Here is an 18,116-nt window from a genome sequence, read left to right on the forward strand (position 1 = left end):
ACAATTGGATACAACACTCATTCAAAATGACGATGCAGGCTTTAATGACGTGGAAAGAGGACCACAATATAGTGTTAAGTGAATAGAAAGAGGCTGAAAATAGCCTGTATGCTATGATCTTTTCTCCTTTCCTCCCTTTCTCTCTTTCTTCTTATCTATCTATCTATCTATCTATCATATCTAGATTTATATATATGTGTATACATAGGAAAGCATATGTTACATTGGTTACCTAAACTGGATTAAATGATCTTAACTTTCTTCTTCAGAGATTTCTGTATTGTTTGAAATTTTTTTAAATTGAGCAAAGATTTTTTTTTAACAGAAATACTGCCCCCCCCCCCCCATAAAGCCATTTTCATTTTAAAACACAAACCCAAATCTCCTCAAATAAACATAGGTCATTTATATAATGCTTTCTAATATTATGGGGCCAATAAAAGCTTTAATATTTCAGGGACTAAGGGGCTCCCAACTTGTGTTAAGATGCTATTATATACGAAGGCCTCACTCAGTTCCCATATGCATTGTCACAGGGAAGTGTAATCACTCACCTCAGAGATTTCCACCCTCTGTCCAAACCTGTCATAGACAGCACCTGTTAGCAAGTAAAAAGAGCAGAGACTTGACAAGGGTTTTAAATAACAGTTTAATGGTTTCTTTGTGGTAAAATATATATAACATAAAATATGCCATTTTAAACACTTTTAGTGTACAATTCAGTGGCATTAATTACATTCATAATGTTGTGCAACAATCACCATTATATATCCAAAACTTTTCCAGCATCCTACACAGAATCTCCCCATTCCTCCCCATTCCCAGACCTAGGTAACTTCTAATGTACTTTCTATAAATTTGCCTATTCTATATATTACAAAGAATCATACAATATTTCCTTTTGTGTCTGGCTTATTTCATTCAGCATAATGTTTTAAAGACCATCCATGTTGTACCATGTGTCAGAACTTCATTACCTTTTTTTATTGTTGACTTTACTTTTTATGACTAACATTCCATTGTATGGATATACCACAATTTGTTTTCCATCATCTGTTTATGCACACAGGAGTTGTTTCTACTATTGGGCTATTATGCATAGTACTGTAATGAACACTAACATATATCTATCTGGTTGAATTCTGTTTTCAATTTTTTGGGGTATATACCTAGGAATGAAGTGACTGGGTTATATGGTAATTTAAAGGAGGATTTTTAAAAGCTTTTTTCTTTTGATTCTATCATCCTAGACTTGCAGTCAAGCTGCCTGGAATCCACTCAGGCCACCTAGTCCTCAGTGCTACAGGAAGCTTCCTTCCTCAAGCCAAGAGTAAGAAGAAGGTATCTGCTTGGGTCCCAACTCTTCTTCCTTAAATGAGAGTGAGGTGAGGCTGGAAGTTAGTCACTGGATCTAAGAGAGACTTCATACCTCAGGAAGCCCTCCAATCAGAAAAGTTACCTAGGAGAGATTTGAAAATAGAACTAGAATGTTTAGGATCTAGGTCAGTCGATAGTACAGACAGAATGGGGGTGGGTGACGTTCTGAGGCCAAGCACAGAAACACCCATGATCCTTTTCAACCTTATCTAGTATATGGTATGGTCTTACAATAAGCCAGAGAATAAGATCCTCACCCAAATCAATTCATTCGAAAATAAACCTTGTTTGAGAGGGGTAATAAGAAATATTAGAGTGCTAGCTTTCTTTTAAATTTAAAAATTTTAATTATTTTTTAGTTGAGGAGAAATTCATGTAACACACAAATAATCATTTCAAAGTGTACAATTCAGGGGCATTTAGTGCATTCACAATATCGTGCACCTACCACATCTCTCTAGTTTCAAAGTTTTTTCATAATCCCAGAAGACATCACACAGGCTCTAGCTTTTTAGATGTGATTGCCTATCTCTGCTAGTTAGTGCACTGGGCATGAATGTTCACATAAAAACAAGCTTATGATTAAGGCATGAAATAAATGAGGAATGGGGCATGGAAGATACTGAGCAAACTCTGACTACACTTTGATGGCTTCTCTCAAGATTGTTTATTGGCCTAAGGGAAAATCCAGAAATTAGCAGCTTCAGTAATATGCTGATTTCTCTATCTGATTTAATATGAGAGTGAACTAACATTCCAAGAAATCAGAAATTCCTTGGGATAGAGAATAAGTTTGTATATCTTGATATTTCCAATGTCTAACATGATGGTTTGCATCTACAAGGTACTAATTAAATACTTTTGAATAGAACTGAATGGGCTAAGTGATCTTTACATTTTATCTAGTGAATAGAGAAGGCTATGAGAATAAGAGGCAAATGTGAATTTAGAGCTTGATTATTCTTGAAAACAATCTGTAAAGTAGTTCTCTAGGACTCAGGAAAAACAAGAAGACATGCATACCATATAGTCTCCCATTAATGGAACACTTGTTGAAAACCATGATGTTCCTAGTCAGGGTCCCTGTTTTGTCTGAGAACACATATTTGACCTGGCCGAGCTCCTCATTAAGAGTGGTGGTACAAGCCTGTGCTGGTGTGTTCTTTGGTGCATAAAACATCTTCTGATCGCAGTTGATATAGAAACTGTTGCCCAATCTTATTATCTCAACACTAAGGAGAAAGCAAGAAAAGAAGGGTCCTGGATCAGAGTAGGACAAACAAATACATTATCCTGGTTTCCTTACTAGTCCTGTGGTAGGCCAGGGCCAGCATCTGAAAATCATATCAGAGCATCTTCCTTGGGAATTTACAATCAATCTTGGATCACAGGACCCTTGCCACCAGCCAACCCATTGTAATTCTGACTTTGACCATTATCACACAAGGCATTACCATCTGGATCCAGAGATACTTGATTACTTTTGCTGGGCATTTCCCTTTTCACTCTTTCTTCTTCCAAAACATACCTAGAAAAAGTCACAAATTTTGAACTTCTGCAGTCATGCAAGGCTTGCAAGAGCTAATTTATAGAAGGCTTAGGCTTCATTAGATGACTATTGCTGCTGTCATGTAAACCCATTGGTGAGGGAGAGAGAGAAACTTGACACTCAGAGCTTTGTTGTTCAGAAAGAAGGAGGGAAGGATCAATGAAAATTGGAAACAGGAGAAACCAAGATGGTGGCATAGGTAAACACCGGAAATTGCTGCCTCCCACAACAAATTCAAAAATACAACTAAAAGACAAAACAGACATCATCCAGAACTACAGGAAGGCTGGCTGAGTGGAAATTCTACAACTAGAAGGAAAGAGAAAAGCACACTGAGACTCAGAGGAGGTGCAGTGTGGAAGTAAAGTGCAGAGGTATGGAGGCACACGCAGAAAGGGCTGGCAGCTGAGGACACGGTTGTCTTTTTCAATCGGGAGGGAGTCTCAAGCTCCCAACTGCTCTGAACTCCAGTTCCGGGAAGAGAGGCTAGACCAGCCGTGGGCAAACTACGGCCCGCGGGCCAGATCCGGCCCGTTTGAAATGAATAAAACTATTGAAATAAAAAGACCGTACCCTTTTATGTAATGATGTTTACTTTGAATTTATATTAGTTCACACAAACACTCCATCCATGCTTTTGTTCCGGCCCTCCGGTCCAGTTTAAGAACCCATTGTGGCCCTCGAGTCAAAAAGTTTGCCCACCCCTGGGCTAGACTGTCTGGCATTGGTCGGACCTCGAGGGCAGCTTTCTCAGAGGTGCTTGCAGCGATTACAGGGACACTGAGAAGCGGGGCTTCTTAGGGTAGGACTGAGGAGCAGCCATAGCTGCTTGCTCCGCCCTGTTGATCCCCTGGGACCCCGCCCCACCCAAGCTGTGTGCCGGCTTTTGCATATGAAAGGCCTGGCCCTTTACAATCTGAAAATTACCTAACCAACTGCAGCTGGCCCAAGGCCCCACAGCAGCTTGCATTCCTTCACAGCTGAGCTCCTGCTGGGTAGCCTCAGGCAGAGGCTAGATTAGCACCTCCTTAGAGATCCAGGAGCCAGTGTACCCAGTGGTCAGAGTGGGACCATCCAGATTACAACTCCTCAGATCATAAGGGACACACTCAGGGGCAGACTCAGTGAGCACCAAAGCCCCACTGAAGCAAGTCTTGCCCCCGAAGGGTGTCTCCAGCACATAACCAACTGCAGCTGGCCCAAGGCCCCACAGCAGCTTGCATTCCTTCACAGCTGAGCTCCTGCTGGGTAGCCTCAGGCAGAGGCTAGATTAGCACCTCCTTAGAGATCCAGGAGCCAGTGTACCCAGTGGTCAGAGTGGGACCATCCAGATTACAACTCCTCAGATCATAAGGGACACACTCAGGGGCAGACTCAGTGAGCACCAAAGCCCCACTGAAGCAAGTCTTGCCCCCGAAGGGTGTCTCCAGCACAGAAGTTCTCCCACTGCAGACACAGCTGATTCTCACAGCCAATTGGCCTGGAGGTCAATTCCTCCCAGTGATACCTACAACAATCAAGGCTTAACTACAATAAGACTGTGCACAAAGCCCACAAGGGGGTGCACCAAGAGTGTCCACCTCAGGTAATTGGGGAGGCTGAGCCACTGGGCCCTATAGGACACCTAGCACACGAAGCCACTCTACCAACATAGGGAAGCAGCCAAAATGTGGAGACAAAGAAACAGGTCACAAATGACAGAAATGGAGGAAAGCAAACTACTGGATATAGTGTTCAAAACCACACTTTTAAGGTTTTTCAAGAATTTTCTAGAAACCGCCAATAAACTTAGTGAGACACTCAAGAAATCTAGTGAGACCGCCGATAAATTTAATGAGATCCTCAGTAAGTCTAGTGAGGCCCTCGAGGTTGTGAAAAAGAACCAACTAGAAATTAAGCATACACTGACTGAAATAAAGAATATTATACAGACTTCCAACACTAGACCAGAGGATCGCAAGAATCAAGTCAAAGATCTGAAATATGAAGAAGCAAAAAACACCCAACCGGAAAAGCAAAATGAAAAAAGAATCCAAAAATATGAAGGTAGTGTAAGGAGCCTCTGGGACAGCTTCAAGCATACCAACATCCGAATTATAGGGGTGCCAGAAGAAGAGAGAGAGCAAGATATTGAAAACCTATTTGAAGAAATAATGACAGAAAACTACCCCTACTTGGTGAAAGAAATAGACTTACAAGTCCAGGAAGCGCAGAGAACCCCAAACAAAAGGAATCCAAACAGGACCACACCAAGACACATCATCATTAAAATGCCAAGAGCAAAAGACAAAGAGAGAATCTTAAAAGCAGCAAGAGAAAGACAGTCAGTTACCTACAAGGGAGCACCCATATGACCGTCAGCTGATTTCTCAACAGAAACTTTGCAGGCCAGAAGGGAGTGGCAAGAAATATTCAAAGTGATGAATACCAAGAACCTACAACCAAGAGTACTTTATCCAGCAAAGCTATCATTCAGAATTGAAGGTCAGATAAAGAGCTTCACAGATAAGGAAAAGCTAAAGGCGTTCATCACCACCAAACCAGTATTATATGAAATGCTGAAAGGTATCCTTTAAGAAGAGGAAGAAGAAGAAAAAGGTAAAGATACAAATTATGAACAACAAATACGCATCTATCAACAAGTGAATCTAAGAATCAAGTGAATAAATAATCTGATGAACAGAATGAACTGGTGATTATAATAGAATCAGGGGCATACAAAGGGAGTGGACTGACTATTCTTGGCGGGGGGGAAGGAGTGTGGGGGATGCGGGAAGAGACTGGACAAAAATCGTACACCTATGGATGTGGACAGTGGGGGGGGGTGGTAAGGGCAGAGGGTGGGGTGGGAATTGGGTGGAGGGGAGCTATGGGGGGAAAAAAGAGGAACAACTGTAATAATCTGAACAATAAAGATTTAATTTAAAAAAAAAAGAAAGAAAATTGGAAACAGCCTATAGGAGCTGACCCTCTGATAAGTTTCCAGGCAGGAACAGCTGACCTGTGGGGTAGCTTCTCCCCTAATTGCCTTCTTTTCATTTTATCTGACTTTTCCCTTCTGCCTTTGTCACATTCAGAGGTAACAGAGTGGATATGAGAATAAGAGAAAAATAACATGCCTTAGGGACTCTTTATGGTTAACATAAAGCATCTTCATTTTAAAACAGTGAAAACTATCAAATGTTGAAAATAGAAAAATGGAAATCAGAGTAAATACTTATTTTAACTATTTCAATTTTTGTCCACGGTGCTAATGAAAAGGGCAGAGGAGACATCCTCCTTCTTCCTATGATCATTCATACTTAATATGGGTTAGATTGCTTCAGTAGTAGCCCTGTCTGAGGTGCACTGAACAACATGGATTTTGTTTGTTTGTTTGAGGGAGGAGGTGCTCAGACCCACATTTTTTACTCTTTTCATTTGTTGTGACCCAACCCCCCCTTCCTTCACCATACCAGCCACAATAGCAGCCACAATCTGTCTAAACAAAAACATTTAATCTCATTATTTCTTTCCTTAGAAAGATCTTTGCTGCTTTTAGGATGAAATCCAAACTCCTTGGCTTGACAATTAAGTCTTCCCTGGATCTGATCCTAAACTACCATCTAACATCTTAGTTTAGATTGTTCATTGTTCTACAACCAGATCAAGCTTTAAGAAAGATCTCCAAAACTTTTTACATGCTGATATTTCTGCTTGCAATACTCTTTTCCTATTTTCTGCTTGGTGAATTTTATTCTTTTCTCAATTATGAATTTATTATCTTTTTCTGTAAACACCTAAGTCTTTCTAGGCAGAACTAATCCATTCCTTTCCAAGGCTCCCATAGCATTCACATATGTATTTCTATTACATAATTTTTTATATTGTACCATAATTATTTATTTAAGTATCTGTTTTCATGGCTATGCTGTAAGTTTATTTAAAGGGCTGTCTTGTTGTTAATGTTTGTTTCTCTAGCATCTAATACAGTATGTGGCTCATAAAGTGCTCAACAAATATTTGTAATTTAATAAGATAATTTAATTATGAAGGGTGCTTTTCAGGTTGGAGTGCCACAGTGCAGGTTTTAGGAAATCTGGGAAGAAGGATGAGAAAATGTGTGTGAGATGTGTGTATGTGAGAGGAAATGTTGAAAATAGAAAAATGGAAATCAGAGTAAATACTTATTTTAACTATTTCAATTTTTGTCCACGGTGCTAATGAAAAGGGGAGAGGAGACATCCTTCTTCTTCTCTTCTCCAACTTTAAGGAAGCAGAACTTAGGTCACAATTATACTTGTCTACCATTTCCCACATTGTTTCTGTGGGAAAACGGATTCTGAGTTTTGAATAACTGATTTACAAATGAATGTTTGGACTCTATCTCACTGATAAACTAGGGGCAGCCTGGTTTACGTTTTAGCATCACACAATTTGTGTGTATTTTTTTTCTAGTTATTTCATGTGCTTGTATGTCTAATTCAGTCACTTACATTGTAAGTTATTTGAGGGCAGGACGAATTTCTTTTTGTATAACCCATACAGTATTCTGGATATAGAAAACACTTATGCAATCTCTAGATATTTCTCAGAGTGTTTTGTACACCAGGCACTGTGGAAAGTCGTGGGTTAAAGAGCACAGTCTATGCTTTCTAAAAGTTCACACTGTAGTTAGGGAATTCATCAGGATTATGAGTCAGTTCCTCCACCTATAACCCAAAGTGATCAAAGAAGCCTACCTGACATAGAGTGAAATAGGCACCATGGTGTTGAGAATAATGAAGTAGGACCAGAATATGAGCATGGCAGAGACAAATGATGAAGAGACATAGTCTTTCCATGGCAGAACATCCTGGAAGTAGTAGCCTCTCTTGCTCTCCCAAATGCTATGCCCAATTGCTAGGATAAAACACATGCAGCCTAAAAACAGGAAAATCTAGAAAAAACAAACAAACAAAAAAAGAATTAACATTTCATCCAAGGCATATGCTACTTCAGTTCTGCCCTTTGAAGCCTTATATCTCAACAAAGCCCTCTTCTTGAAGGGTGGGGGAGCACACGGGGGCAGTGCTGTAGGCAGTTGTACACAGGACAGAAAAGAAAGCCCAGCAGGAGCTATCCTTGGGGTTTTGAAGGGATATGATAACTAAAATATATTAAATAATTTTTAAGTGCCAGGAACTGTGCTAAGCACTTTACATATATTATTTTATGTAATATTTATAATACTCTTCTTTTAATAATAGATGAGGAACTTGATATTAAGAGTGGGAAACTATTTTGTCTAAAGTCATTCAGCAAACCTATCTAAGAGACATAGGTTTGAACCAGTCCCAGAACCCAACCTCCTACCACTCCGTTACTGAAGTGAAATGCTGCTTTAACAAAAGTCTAGAATGCGTGGCACTGGCTTAGCAGTTGTGAGTAGGTGGGTGGTAAGAAACTGTTATAAAAGGCTTAAATATGGCAATCACATTAATAAAGAATTTGGTAAAACTTGAAGACAGACCTGCTGAGCCTATATTAGTGTGTGTTCACTGCCTTTGACAAGGTATCAAAGAAAGAGCTGAACTAGGGAAATAACTGCCAATTTATAAGCAGAAATGAAGAAAATAGGGAGAAATTTGGGTCATCGAAGGATTGAAAAAGCCTATTACTTTTAGAAAGTAAAGAGGAAGAGGTAAGATTATGATCTTAAACACACAAGTCCCAATAATTCTTTCCAAATGAATTTTGCCTGGAGGCAAAATTGAGATTAAAGATGACACCTTCTTACCCAAGAGTATAGTTCTAGATAACAGCAATTTTCTTGCCATTAAGTTGAGAGAGAAAGGCATGGAGGAGCATGGAAGCAAAGAAATAAGTTAAATTTGAGAACTATGTTTAGAAAAGAACTTTGGAGGAGAGGAGATAACCCCGGACTCCGTTACAAGGCCAGCATTACCCTGACACCAAATCCAGACAAGGACACTACAAGAAAAGAAAGCTACAGGCCACTATTCCTGATGAACAGAGATGCAAAACTTCTCAACAAAATAGTAGCAAATCAAATTCAACAGCACATTAAAGAATCATATACCATGACCAAGTGGGATATACACATTACTGAAAAAATGGAAGAAAACGCAAATAAATGGAAAGATATGCCATGTTCATAGATTGGAAGCACTAACATTGTTAAAATGTCCATACTACTCAAAGCTATCTATAATTCGATGAAATTCCCATCACGATTATAATTTTTATGGAAATAGAAAACCAATCCTAAAATTTGTATGGAACCATGAAAGATTCAAAATAGCCAAGGCAATCTTGACAAAGAAAAACAGAGCATTACAACTTCCCGACTTCAAACTGTATTACAAAGCTATAGTAATCAAAACAGTATGGCACTGGCACAAAAGCAGCACTTCCACCCCCTACCCTGGCCCACCTGGCTCAGTGTTTAGAGCAGGGGTCCTCAAACTTTTTAAACAGGGGGCCAGTTCACTGTCCCTCAGAACGTTGGAGGGCCGGACTATAGTTTAAAAGAAAACTATGAACAAATTCCTATGCACACTGCACATATCTTATTTTGAAGTAAAAAAACAAAACGGGAACAAATACAATATTTATATTTGCATGTGGCCCGCGGGCCGTAGTTTGAGGACCCCTGTTTAGAGTGTCAGCTCACATACAGAAGGGTCGAAGTTTTAATTCCCGGTCTAGGGCATACACCTGGGTTGCAGGTTTGATCCCTAGCCTCGTTTGTGGGGAGGCAAACAATCAATCTGTCTCTCATACTTCTCTCTCTCTCTCCTCCCTCCTATCCCTCCCTTCTACTCCTCTTAAAAGCAATGGAAAAAATATCCTCAGGTGAGGATTAGCAACAATGAAAAGAGATATTTATACCCCCATGTTCATTGCAGCATTATTTACAATAGCCAACACATGCAAACAAGCCGTGGTGGGTTTGGCTCAGTGGATAGAGTGTCAGCCTGTGGGCTAAAAAAAGACATGCAAACAACCTAAGTGTCTATCAATAGATGAATGGATAAAGAAAATGTGGTGTTATATATACACATACAATGGAATATTATTCAGCTATAAAAGAAGTACATTCTGCCATTTGTGACAACATGGATAAACCTTGAGGGCATTATGCTAAGTAAAATAAATCAGACAAAGACAAATACTGTATAATTTCACTTATCTATGAAATCTAAAAAATATAAACTCATAAAAACAGAGAGCAGATTGGTAGATGCCAGAGGCCAGGGCTAGTTGAGGGGGAATGGAGAGGGTAGTCAAAGGGTACAAACCCCTTAGGAATATAATGTACAGTATGGTGACTATAATTAACAATCATTGTATATTTAAAAGTTGCTAAGAGAGTAGATCTTAAAAGTTCTTACCACAAAAAAAATCATAACTTTGATGTGTTAACTGACCTTACTATGATAATCATTTCACAATATATACATATATAAAATCATTATGTGGTATACCTTAAACTTACACAATGTTATATGTCAATTGTCATAATAATAAAAGGCGAAGAGGTGTCACAACCAAAACAATCAAATGACCGGTCACCATGAGGTGCATGGAGCACCTCTCAGGCCCTCCCCCGCAGCCCACAGGCTCTGATCACAGCAAGGCTGGTGGCTGATGGGCGGGTGGGGTGGCCAGCAGGAGGGCACGGTGAGGCAGGCCCGGCTGCGAGTGTGGCAGGTGTGTGTGTGGGGCCACGCGATTGTGCGTGCTAGGCCTCTAGTATCTTAATAAAGCTGAAAAAGGTAAAATTATATAAATGGAATAATACAGTATACTAGTGGCCTGGTGCACGGATTCATGCACATTGAAAGGAAATTAATTACAAGAAATATTTTAATATTGCGACTTGCCCTTTCTCTATAATAGAAGTGTCAACCAAATTCACGATGGACAATGACAGATCGAAATACATGCGTGCGATTGGCGCCAGCGAGAGCTTTATATGTATTGCACATGCATGAGTCAACATTTATTTTTAAATTGCCAGGGTGTTGCCGAAACCGGTTTGGCTCAGTGGATAGAGCATCGGCCTGCGGACTGAAAGGTCCCAGGTTCGATTCCGGTCAAGGGCATGTACCTGGGTTGCAGGCACATCCCCAGTAGGAGATGTGCAGGAGGCAGCTGATCGATGTTTCTCTCTCATCGATGTTTCTAACTCTCTATCTCTCTCCATTCCTCTCTGTAAAAAATCAATAAAATATATTTTAAAAAATAAAAATAAATAAATAAATAAATTGCCAGGGTGCACCATATGTACCAGCCAGTTGGTCAGATGGTCGGACAGAAATATGGTTGGTCACTTAGTCTTTTATATATAAGTACTCTTTTCTTGTCTGGCTTCTTTCATTCAGCAATTGTTTATTTCTTTTTATTGCTGAGTAGTATTCTATTGTATGGATATCACATAATTTGTTCACTAATTTATTTTTTATTGGACATTTGGGTGTTTCCAGCTTTTGACTATTACAAACAAAACTGCATTGAACATTTGTGAACATTTGCATGGACATTTGTTTTTATTTCCTTTGTAAATATCTAGGAGTGAAATTGCTGAGTCCTATAATATATTTACATTTAACTTTTTAAGAAACTACTAAGCAGGTCCTGGCCGACTGGCTCAGTTGATTGGAGGGTTCAATCTCTGTCAGGGCACATAAAAGAAGCAACCAATAATGCATAAATAAGTGGATCAACAAATCAGTGTTTCTCTCTGCCCCTTCCTCTCTCTCTCAAATCAATTAAAAAAAAGAAACTATCAAACATTTCCAAATTGGTTATACAATTTTATATTCTACCAGCATTGCATGCCCTCATGCCTCTAGAGAATATATGAATGACATTGTGAACATGTCTAAGTCTACTGAATGATCTTCAAACCTGTGCCCTTTGGCACAAAGTGTGACGACCTGAAAATAACCCATGCCCACTGCCAGATGATCAGAGGTCTCATCTTTTAATCACTGATGGGAAAGTATTTGAAGACAAGAGGAGAAAGGCAGGAGGAGCAGGTCTAACTGGGACCATTCTCAGAAAAAGAAATTTTAAAAAACTTTTTATTATAAAAAATTTCAAATACATATTAAGGTATATAAATAATACAATAAGCCCTGGTCAGGTAGCTCAGCTGGTTAGAGCATGGTCCTGATGCAACAAGGTTGTGGGTTGGATTCCCAGTCATGTCATATACAAGAAGCAACAATTCATACAATGAATGAATAAGTAAGTGGAACAACAAATTGATGTCTCTCTCTCCCTTTCTCTGTCTCAAATCTAATAAGTAAGACTGAAAATGTAATAAATAGTACAATGAACCCCTATGTACCCATTACCCAGTTTCAATAATTATTACCTCATGGACAGTCTTATTTTAGCCAAACCTCTTTTTCTCCTGCCCTCCTTTTTGTTTTAAGCAAATTTCTTACATTATATAACTTTACCTGTAAACAGTTTAATATATATCTTTAAAGGATATTATTTAAAGACATAACCACATAAAATTAGCAATAAATCCTTGAAATCATTTAATATATGAGATTTGAGAGATGGGTAATGGATGGAGAGAACAAAACAGAGGAGGATTGAGATAAAACAGAAGAAAAACTGCCTTTATTCCAAGCCTAATGCAGAGTCATACTGAGTAGTTCAGCTCTGAGCTAAAGGTGAAGACCATACAGCCCTTCCTTCTCAATCTTACTCCCACTTCCTCATCCTTCTCTCTCTTTAAAAAAAAAAAATTTTTTTTTTATTGATTTCAGAGAGGAAGGGAGAGAGGGATAGAAACATCAATGATGAGAATCACTGATCAGCTGCTTCTTGTATGCCCCCTACTGGGATGAGAGCTTGAAACCCAGGTATGTGCCCTGACTGGGAATTCAACACTGATCTCCTGGTTCACAGGTTGACACTCAACCACTGAGCCACGCTGGCCAGATTCACCCTTCTCTTCAATGAGTCTTAAGAAAGCAAGGGTATCCTCATGGTGCAGATCAAAACTCAGTGATGAGTTCTACTGGCTTTGCCTTCCTTTTTGGATAGTCTATGTGGCCAATATGAAATCTGAGACTATATTCCTCTACCTGCCACTTTGTTAGGCCTACTTCATCAGCTCCATTGGGAAAAATGGGGAAGGTAAAATGATTAGAACAAATTATTATATTTACAAATATAAATTTATTTATAATTTATTTATTATACATTAGAATAAATAATTTTAAACCCTCCAAAGCAGTTGAAGATTATAAGGTGACCTTAACACCCTTGCTCCATCCCTATTGCCTGGATAACAGAATTACCCATGGTTTCCAGTGATGTGCCCTGCCTCCATTGTTAGACTGAGTTCCCCAGAACCAGATCTTTCTGCTCAGATTAGGCCACTAGAAAGGAAAAGCACCACTACCAGACCAAGCCCCAGAGGGCAGGGCTTCCCCATCAGCATGAGGCCCCGCATGGGTAGGACACATTTGGCTCTTCCCTCATTCCTTCAGCTTTTCCTGCTATCCTGAAGCTTTCTAAATCCTGTAGATGTTCTGAGTTTCTTATTGTGATGGAGTTTGTTGGTACTTATCTCTTAGTGTTTCATTTTGCTCCCTTTCTATAGGAAGGAACAAGAATGGCCAGTCAGACCCCAGAAGTACTGATAGCCTCTCACTTAGCAAAAAGTGGTTCCAGCAAAGCCTGAAATTACACTCAGTTTTGTCACTCTTGACAAAGGTGACTAAAGCCATCACTGTCACCGTGGGGCTCCCAGGCTTCACAGGCAGGCTGTAAAAAGAAAGTACTCCTTCTTTCTTTGGCCTTTCACATCTGTGCTTTTCTTCTTTTTTTATTTTTGAATAATAAAAAGGCAGTTTTTATTAAAATACATTTCATTTTCAGCCCAGCTGATGTGGCTCAGAATTGAACAACCTATGAACCAGGAGGTCATGGTTTGATTCCCAGTCAGGGCACATGCCCGGGTTGTGGGTTCGATCCCTTGTGTGGGGCATGCAGGAGTCAGCCGATCAATGATTCTCTCTCATCATTGATGTTTCTATCTCTCTCTCCCTCTCTCTTCCTCTCTGAAATCAATAAAAATATATATTATTAAAAATATATTTCATTTTCAAAATGTAATAGAATCTATAGATATTGAGCATATTTTCATTTGGATGTTAAGGGCCACTGGCAAAGAACACTCCACATCTGTGCTTTTCATTGTGCCTTACCCCACAAGTATATCCTGAATTCCTGGCATCATTCTAATTTCAACCACTCTGCTTCTTTGCCCCACAAACACGCTCCTACTTAACAGACTAGGGTGCAGAAAGCATTATCACTGTGAGCTGTGGTCATTGGGGAGAGGGAAAGGGGTTAAACCCCAGCTCAGCTGTGGGTTTATCAGGAAGCCGCTTTGCTATAAACATACTTCTGGTATCTGCCAGGTTTTCCCCTAAGAAACATTTCCAAAAATGGGAAAAAGTGTTTAAATCAGGAAGGATTACTGCTTCAGCTTCGAGAAATGAGACTGCATTATATCTAACTACATTTACAATGACCCGGCAAAAATACCACATAAACAAAACTGCTAAGCTGATAAGAACCTAGCTAATTCGAGGACATATCTTCATTTAATAACCATTCAAAGATATTTCCTGAGCACTACTTTATGCAAGGCACTCCCAGGAATATGGAGATGAATATGAGACAATTTCTGCCTTAGAGGCTCATTAATTTGGTAGTTCAGATATTCACTATTTCCAAAAATTCAACAAATAAAAATGAAGTTCCTAGTATGTGTCAGACATAGTTCTAGGGACTGAGAACACAGTGGCGAAAAAAGAGAATGTCCTTACTCTCAGAGAGTTTACAACCCTGTGGAGATAGGTGGACAGCAGAAGAGTTAAGAAATGGGAAAATAGAATTTAATTAGTGGTAAGTACTGTGAGGAAAATAAAACAGTTTAATAGAGTAGAGAAGATCTTGGTGCAGGCGGCTACTTTACTTATTTTTTATTTCATTAAAAATTTATTTTTGGACCTCAAACTGGGTACATTCCCAAACAGTAGCAATACAGAGTATTTAAAAACATCTTAATATTTCTTTCTCTTCAACATTCCACCTTTGTTTTGCTTTCAATAAACAAATATACCAAATTAAAGCAACAATACTTAACCCCAAGTACAATGCTTAGTACTTTTAATTATCTATTTTGAGCACATAATAAAGTAGAGGCAATCAATTTTTCTTGAGCATGTTATTTCCATTCAGAGCTTAGCAATGACTTTAGCTTCACAGTATTCTGTCACAAATGATATAACCAAAAGGCCTAAGTAACTAAAATCATAAAACTTTTTTTAAGGTAAGTCAATCATATGTATAAAGTTAATATAAAATAACAATTATACCGGTACACATTTGTTTTGCACAGTGCTAGAAATATGCAAAATAACAGTTTTTATTAAAGAATGAAGCCCTAGGGCAAAGGAAGGAGGAGTCGTATCATAAAAAATTATTAGTATCTTTCTGGTACTCCTGATAGATAAATTGGAGGCACCTGGTTTGGCCCGCCATTCAAAAAAGTACTTATTTCACCCAGCCAGCCTGGTTCAGTGGTTGAGTGTCGACCTATGAACCAGGAGGTCAAGGTTTGATTCCCCGTCGGGGCACATGCCAGGGTTGTGGGCTCGATCTCCAGTGTAGGAGGCAGCTGAACAATGATTCTTTCTCATCAGTGATGTTTCTATCTCTCTCTCTCTCCCCTCCTCTCTCTGAAATCAATAAAAATATATTTAAAAATATATAAAAATAAAAAAGTATTTACCTCATATATTCTATCTCTTTGTCTTTTTGTTTTATGGTCTAGGATAGTTCTTGGACTCTTTATTTCAGCCCATTTCTTGGCTTTTTAATTTCAGCAATTTTTACTTTTCAAAATTCATTTTTGTTGTTGTTCACTGATTGCTTTTTCCCCCTTATTTCTAGCAAACTATTCTTTTTTTTTTTAATCCTCACCCAAGGACATTTTTCCATTAATTTTTAGAGAGAGAGTGGAAGAGAGAAGGAAAGACAGAGAGAAACATCCATGTGAGAAAAACACATTGATTGGTTGCCTCCTGCACAAGTCCCGACCAGGGCCTGGGCTGGGGAGGAGCCTGCAACCGAGGTATGTGCCCTTGACTAGAATTGAACCCAGGACTCTTTGGTCTGCAGGCTGACACTCTATCCACTGAGCCAAACTGGCTAGGGCTAGCCAACTATTCTTATTTTATTCATGCAATTGCTTCTTCTAAGAATAATAAGATTGTTTGAAAGTTCTTTTCTATTTCCTGAAATACAATGTGTTTATTCTGAGGTCAGTTATTCTATTTGCTCATCCTTATCCTCCTCCTGTGTTCCTGATTTCTCTCTAGTCCACTTAAAAATATGAGTAAAAGAGGAGTGTGTTGCTTTGGTTGGTTTTGTTTCCTTTGGTTAATTTTGTTTCCCCAACAGGCCACTACCCTGAGTGGGAGGATGGAACCATGAGTGCTGTGAAGGTAGGCAGTATGTATTGTTTGACAGGGTGCACCCTAGGTTACACAAGGAGCTTGCAGGAAAACTTGAGCCCTCAAGTTTAAAATAAAGTGGGTTTTACTTGGAAGTAATGACACCCATCTCAGAAGATAGCACTTTGTTTGGGACTGGAAGGTAAATACATTTCTTATTGCTATATTTATGTGATAGATGTGACAGGATGGTACAGAGGGCCAATTGTTGCCCATGTTGTTTTATATGGGCAGTTAAAAAAATTTTTTTTTAATTGATTTCAGAGAGGAAGGGAGAAGGAGAGAGAGACAGAAACATCAATGATGAGAGAGAATCATTGATTGGTTGCCTCCTGCATGCCCCATACTGGGGATCAACACCGAAACCCAGGCATGTGCCCTAACCAGGAATCGAACCATGACCTCCTGTTCATAGGTCGACGCTCAACCACTGAGCAGGCCAGCTGGGCTATGGGCAGTTTTAAAATGAACTATCCTGACTAGTAGCCCGCATCCCGTCCTGTTCATTTTATATGTTCTTCTCATGTGGTCAATCTGCCATGTTAAACAGGACTTGTTATGTGTTTTAATTTTGACTCCTCAAGGAGACAGCAAATATAGCGAAAATCGCATTGACCCTGAAGAGTTATGCCTAGGTAGATAGATGTGACTATTAAATAAAATTATGTATGTAAAGTATCTGGCACATATTGATGCCCTCCCCTCCCCCCAAACGTGAACTTAAACACTTGAGGCCTAGTCCTAGGTCTTATACATCCTTATGATTCTCACCACACCTGGCATGCATTGGCTATATAATAAATCCTCAGTAAAGATGACTTGATGACTTGATGAGTCATAGATAGACCTGTCTTCGCCATTATTTTTCTGTGGGATTTTATTTATTATATTTATCTTTACTGTGTCTCAATTTGCATGTTTGTCAAATAAGTAAAACACTTCTTCATGTGCTTATTGTTCATGGATGTAGTAAGGCTGTGGTTAGTGAGTAATATGAAAATATTCTAAAAATGTTAAAATACCTCTACAGGTATAAATTATTATCACTACGCTTAAGACAGGTAAACAAGTAGTTGAAACTTCCTATGCATATGGAAGACAGTCTGTTTTGAAGACAATCCTAGGCTAAATGACCTTGTTAAATGTCTAATGATATATGTTTCTTATATTATCAAAGGCATATTTGCCTACATCGCCTTTCTAATTTCTCAATTGTGATTGTCTTCCTCATTAAGAAACCAGAAAATGTCACTTTGTTTCAACTGCTGAAAGCTATGTAAACAGCAATAGAAAGATAATGAATATGAGTTTTTGGTCTCAAAGCTGAATAAACTTTCCTAATTTTCTAAAACTTATTTACTAAATTCAAAGGATTTAGAAAAAGAAATGTGATATTTCCCATAATAAATAATGGAGGGCAGGTAGTTATATAATTCAGATATTTATGAGAAGTATACAAAAAGTAAAGGCATTTTTGAATTTTCAGAGTCTAAGCAATAGAGTAAAATTAAAAACGAAGAGTCATATAATGAAGTATAGGCAGCACTAGAACTGCCTGGTTATGCAGAGAATTTCTTCATTAATCTGTCTATATCTGACAAGAATAAAGGCAATCTGTATATGTAGCATGGAAATAAAGTAATTGATTA

The 18,116-nt window shown here is 38.8% G+C and overlaps 1 protein-coding gene across 1 annotated transcript in view; it reads right to left on the minus strand.

Moving 5' to 3' along the window:
* LOC139021080 (phospholipid-transporting ATPase FetA-like) overlaps positions 1-18,116 on the minus strand; it is an 80,943-nt gene that overhangs the window by 22,466 nt on the left and 40,361 nt on the right. Inside the window, exons 14-16 of the mRNA XM_070431269.1 lie at positions 7,648-7,844; positions 2,401-2,609; positions 555-598 (exon numbers count right to left, since the gene is read on the minus strand). Coding sequence (XP_070287370.1) covers positions 555-598; positions 2,401-2,609; positions 7,648-7,844 — 450 coding nt within the window. The remainder of the gene's footprint in view (positions 1-554; positions 599-2,400; positions 2,610-7,647; positions 7,845-18,116) is intronic.

Source organism: Myotis yumanensis, unplaced genomic scaffold (genome assembly GCF_028538775.1).
Source record: "Myotis yumanensis isolate MYYU_CA2020_CCGP unplaced genomic scaffold, mMyoYum1.0.hap1 SCAF_12, whole genome shotgun sequence".
Taxonomy (NCBI): domain Eukaryota; kingdom Metazoa; phylum Chordata; class Mammalia; order Chiroptera; family Vespertilionidae; genus Myotis; species Myotis yumanensis.